This window comes from Triticum urartu, chromosome 5A, assembly GCF_056163025.1.
Source record: "Triticum urartu cultivar PI428250 chromosome 5A, HENAU_Tu73, whole genome shotgun sequence".
NCBI lineage: Eukaryota > Viridiplantae > Streptophyta > Magnoliopsida > Poales > Poaceae > Triticum > Triticum urartu.
The window spans coordinates 379896382-379902127 of NC_141877.1; the positions used below are offsets into that span (position 1 = coordinate 379896382).

Genomic DNA, 5746 nt, shown 5'->3' on the forward strand with positions numbered 1-5746 from the left:
CGGTGAGTGTGCAGCTCTGCGTCAACAAGGCGGAGTGCACCCGCCTCTTCGACGTGTTGGAGGCGGAAGCCAACGACCCACCAGACCAACACGACAAAGTTACCAATGCCGGCAGCTCCACCTTATTTTTTTAGGACATTTTTCTATGTAAAAGAAAAAAAATTGAAGGGCCAGCCAGGGCTGGTGTTTCATTGATATTGAGCAGGGAGCAGGTGACAAAATGACAAGGCGGGGATCCGGAGATCAAGGAAAGAAGGAAGAAGAAGCAAACAAAGGAAACATGGTGCCTGCGGCACCAAACAGCTATCCTACTCTCCTGGCGGATCCTCGAGGGGGCTCTGGATGATCTTGGCACCGCCTTGTTGCGAGAGGTTTAAGCCTCTTTTGATCGCAAGAAGCACATCTTCCATGTTGTATGTAAAAGAATTTTGAGAGATGAATGCAAAATCCGATGTCCTAGACATTTGGTCAGATGATCTCGGTCCTTATCGCTGTCTATGACATGCTCGAATGTGTCTGCAGACATTTGATGATGTCCGAACATGTTCACGGACATTTGATGATGATCCGTGCTGGAGTTATCCTTGGAATGATGAATTGAGCACGGCCAGAATACACTCGTTGCACTGTCGGCATACCGATTCCACCCCTCATCTCTAAAGATAAGGTAGCTTCATTGTGAACTCTACAAGTTCTCCCTGAAGCCATTGCAGTTGGCTTTCCTTCCTTTCACACGTGCCCCTTTTGTGCAGAGCAAACGAACCACTTGGTCCTTTGCTTGAGCACGGGTTGAGGCGTTGATTGTTGGTCTTTTCCTCCACCAAGACGTCGGCATCCATCTTCTTTTGACATGTTACTATCATCTACTCAGGGCATCTTTAATGATTGTAATATAGTTGTTGGTAGACTTTGCCACATAGAATTTTTGATGATGTGTCATGCAATAAATGAGGAAAGAGAGAAATGTTGTATGTACATGAATCAACACCCATTGCATAAGCTCCAATGTAAAATGAGAGAACACCTTATTTATTATCTCACATCCTATTGGGCATACTAGATACAACCCATTGGAGATGTTGTATGTTAAGGTGTTGGTTGATGACATGGCATATTTTACCAACGAGCTAACATACAAACTGTTGGAGATGCTCTCAGAGCAAACGAACATTGTTCAGATTCAGAGGGAGGTTTCTTTCTTGTGGAATGTTCCAGTCTTTTTATTTGTGATGTGATGATGACACCAAATACACCCCAGAAAACTCAGAGATGAGGCGATTTCATGTGTTGAAGCTTCTAAAAGAGCGAGTTGCCTTGCCATGAGGAGAACTGTTCTTGAGACGGACTGATGCAAGCAAAAAAAGTTGCACATCAAAATTCAGAATATGACTTGCACATTGGCACAAACTCAACCATCATTTCTGAAGAAGGGGTGTTTGGTTCAAGTTCAGATCGGCCCTACCAAAAGTCTGGCTACCTTGACAAAAAAAAGTAGAACGGGCAAGGTGCATGGGTATGCCAAAAATTTGGTAACTACCAGAGACCAAAAAAAAATTCATCCATGGTTGAGTACTAGATTTCCATCCTTTGTGTGGACGAAGAAAACAGAAGTCCATTTCCATACTGGGTTTTTGCAAGTCCATTTTTCCTAGTGTATGCTTGGTAAGGATGGATGGTCGATGCTAGCTAGGTCACCAGTGTCCTAGCATGCGTGTGTGCGTGTTTCTGTTTACCGTAGGTAAACATCTTGCAACCCATCTATAAAAAATTGGGCATCGAAACTCTTTCCAGCCTTCTTTTTCCACACGAACCTTCTGATTTGGCAGAATTATTGGAAGCAAGAAAACTTGGATTAGCAGAAATATAAATGCAGATTCCACAGATCCATCCAGGCATGAACTGAAGGCAACCGCCGCCTTGAGAACACAAACTGAGCCGGCCTGCTCCCTTGCTGCTTGCATTTCAGATCATATTTCTTGCAGCTCAGCCAGCAATGCGTCAACTATCCACGTGACGCAAGACTATGGAACATACCCTTCTCCTGCCATGGTTATTCTGACTGAACTGACATAGCAAAATGTCTCCATGGCTGCTTTAGTAGTGGATACAGAATAATAATCCATTGCGGGTTCATCCTGTAGAGGGCTCAAAACAAAGTAGTGAGAACACTTGTAGTTCTTGATCGACTAAATACGGAAACTATTGCGGTACATGTTTTTTCAGTACTGGTCAAATACGGAAACTATTACGGTACATGTTTTTTCAGTACTGGTCACCTAAACTGGCATGCTACGCTGTTGGCAAGTTATCATGGATCATACCTTGATGTCCAAAGTCCTTCCAACCGACACATGCATAGCTAAAATCTTGTCTCACATATTAATATTGATCAAGGCTTCCATCAAATGAGATAGGAAATATACTCTTTGTGGATTCTCCTTCCCATCTCAGCACACGTGATTGAAATGCAAGGCCATATGTAGACCAACAAACATATTCCTTGGAGCAGTGCTTCAGTAGTAGGCCTAGTGGATGGATGGCCAGACCCAGTCATCACAATCCCTATTAATTTGTGTCTGCATCTCGCATTGCATGGTCATTGTTTGTTGTCAACTGTAAATTCCGTCAGGAATACTTCATACCAGATTCTACTCTCCAGTCACCAGTAATCACCACATGAACAAGAACCATCTCTGAAGTGGTGAAAGCGGTTAGAATCCCGCAGGATGATCAGCCTGCCCTCAATTGCAGAGATATACTTGAAAGCATTGTGACAATCTCCGCATACTCTGAGGTTTTTTATCACTCGGATAGGCCTCCCAATAGGAATATTTAGAATACCATAAGCAACAGCAAGCTTCTCGCTATGATACTTTAGCATGTGTTCCTTCTCTTCGTCCTCCACATCATGCAAAACCATTTCTGTAGCTGACACATAGCCAGCTTTCTTCATCCTCATGTCAAGGTCTTCCAGGAAAGCATATATCTTTTCCTTTTCGGGGTGCACACAGTCACCAACCGAGAAAGTGTGTACTTTGTTTTGTACTTCCATCCAACTGAATCCAGGCACTTTTTTCACACCACGATCCTCCATCATAACTCTCATCTTCCCCACATCACGCCAGTTGCCAGAAGATGCATATATATTTGAAAGCAAGACATACATGCCAGCATTTTCAGGCTCCAACTCAAATATTTTCTCAGCTGCACTCTTGCCTAGTTCGGAATTGCGGTGGATCCTACTCGCACCAAGCAATGCACCCCACATGGTAGCATCTGGCTCAAATGGCATGTCCTTCATAAGGCCCTGTGCTTCATCTAATCGACCAGCTCGTCCAAGCAAGTCTATCATACAAGTATAATGTTCAGGCTTCGCTGTCACACCAAAATCGCGGTGCATTGAATAAAAGTATGAAATGCCTTTCTCGACCAAGCCAGAATGACTACAAGCTGCAAGTACTCCAACCTGAAAGTCAAAATCAACTGAAAAGCTTAAGAAGAGCACAAGGAAACAAATGTATGAGCTCATTACTCTTACAGACTAGCTAAAGTAGGTCAATTCTCTGAAGACTTTTGCTGTAAAAGCTCTACCAAAAGCAAGTGAACTTGATGGAGATCTAATAAAATACTACTGACTAATAAAAAAAATCTACACAATTGAGCAGAAGTATCACTATAGACGAATTGGTTAGTTAGCAGCACTAATTCCCCATAAAGTACCTTTTCCAACAAATAGTCTTAGAAACAAAGCTCAAGGAAGAACATTCTTACTAGAGTAATATCATCTGGCTTGGTTGATGTTGCTCTCATCATATCAAACACCTCAAGTGCTTCCTTGCCAAAACCATGACGTGCATAACCGGCGATCACAGTATTCCAAGAAACTGCATCCCTGTCCTCCATCTGCTCAAATGCATTTCGAGCATCCTCCATGTTTCCACATTTGAAGTACATAGCTAAGAGTGCATTCCCAACAAACCTACCCAAGCCGTACCCAGCTTTAATCAACCTCCCATGCAGCTGCATTCCACACTCGAGTGCAGCAATGTCAGCACATGTGCTCAACAAACAAGCGAATGCTGATCTATTCACCCACTCACCGCACCGCCCCATTTTGATGAACAGCTGTAGGGTTTCCTCACTGAAACCAGCTTGTGCGTACGCAGCCAATATTGCAGCCCAAGAGACTGCATCTTTCTGCGGCATCATGTCAAAAACTGCCCTTGCCTCATCCAACATCCCTGCCTGAGCATACCCTGTCAACATTGTGTTCCATGATGCCACATTCCTGCAGGGCATGATGTCAAATAGCTCCTTTGCTTTCTCCATCATCCTCCGCTGGACATATGCTGCCACCATTGCATTCCATGACACTGGGTTCCTCTCAGGCATGGCATCAAACACCATCCGGGCATCCTCCAGCATTCCATTTTGAGCATACCCAGAAACTACTGCTGTCCATGTGAACACATCACGCACGGGTGCCATGTCGAACATCCTTCTTGCCTCCACCATATCCCCTCCCCTGGCATAACCTGACACCATGGTGTTCCAGGAAACAACATCTCTTTGCGGCATCCTATCGAAAAGCTCCTGTGCTTCTGCCATCCGACCCAACTGCACATACCCAGCCATCAAGGCGTTCCAAGAAATGGCATCCCACTCTGTCCTTGAATTAAACAACTGCCTTGCTTCTTGAACCCGTCCATTCCGGACATAAGCAGCAAGCATGCCGTTCCATGAGACAGCATCCTTCTCCGGAGCAAGATCGAAGTACTTCCGTGCAAGAGAGACAAGCCCATGGTTGGCATGAGACGAGATCATGACGTTGTATGTCACTGAGTCCTTCACTGGCATTTCGTCGAACAGGCTGCGGGCGCCAGTGAGGGAGGATGAGACTGCCAGCGCATGGAGGAGAGTGTTGTAGGAGAATGTGTCCGGGCGTGGGATGGAACGGAAGAGGGAGAGCGCCACAGGGAGGCGTCCATTGGAGGCATACCCGGCAAGCATGGCGTTGTAGGTGGACGTGGAGCGGCGGGGCATGGCGTCAAATAGGCGCTCGGCCTCGCCGACGCGGCCGGCGCGCATGTGGACCGTGATGGCCTTGTTGCGCCGGATCACATCGGCGTCGAGCTTTCCGGAGCAGACTTCTCCGGCGGCTGGGGGGCGGTGGCTTCTCTGCCGCACGGCGGCGCGGAGATGGCGCGAAGGGAGCATCTGCTCTTATTTTTATTTTGATGAAGTGTTGTGCGTTTCGTTTAGGATCGCGTCGCACATGCGGACCCTTCTAGTAGTATACATCTTTCAAAAGAAAATGCAGCCTCCTTACGGCAACCCTAGCAGATTCCATTAAAAAAAACTCTAGTAAATCTCTTTTTACCGTTAGAGATATACTCCCTCCGTCCTTCAAAAAAACTTCTTACATTATAGTAAGACGGAGGGAATACTTGATAGTCTAGATTTATAATCCCATTCTTACCATATTTTAAGAGAGGCTTTTTGCCCTCCATACATAGTAAGACGGAGGGAATACTTGATAGTCTAGGATTTATAATCCCATTCTTATCATATCTTAAGAGAGGCTTTTTACCCTCCATACCAAATCTGCACTCCCATATATACTCATCCATATCCATTGATTACACCAACATCCATCTCTATTCCCTTATAACATTGTATCAGTCTAATCCCAATCCAACCACTAACCGTCGCCGCCGCTGCTTCTACATCGCGCCACCTCCGGGAA

At 45.5% G+C, this 5746-nt stretch overlaps 1 protein-coding gene across 2 annotated transcripts; it reads right to left on the bottom strand.

Annotated features, from left to right (window-relative positions):
• Positions 1-667: 667 nt before the first annotated feature.
• On the bottom strand, positions 668-5263 carry LOC125509095 (Tetratricopeptide repeat (TPR)-like superfamily protein). Of its 2 annotated transcripts, XR_015604682.1 has the most exons (3): positions 3772-5263; positions 2322-3466; positions 673-2135 (listed from the first exon to the last, which is right to left on the bottom strand). XR_015604682.1 is itself a non-coding variant. In XM_087526120.1 (2 exons), exons 1-2 carry the CDS (start codon positions 5215-5217, stop codon positions 2660-2662), a joined length of 2253 nt encoding a protein of 750 aa, XP_087382246.1. In that variant the 5' UTR covers positions 5218-5263; the 3' UTR covers positions 668-2659. The 2 variants fall into 2 exon arrangements, 1 of the variants encoding a protein (XP_087382246.1); XM_087526120.1 differs by having other exon boundaries at positions 668-3466.
• Positions 5264-5746: the final 483 nt, after the last annotated feature.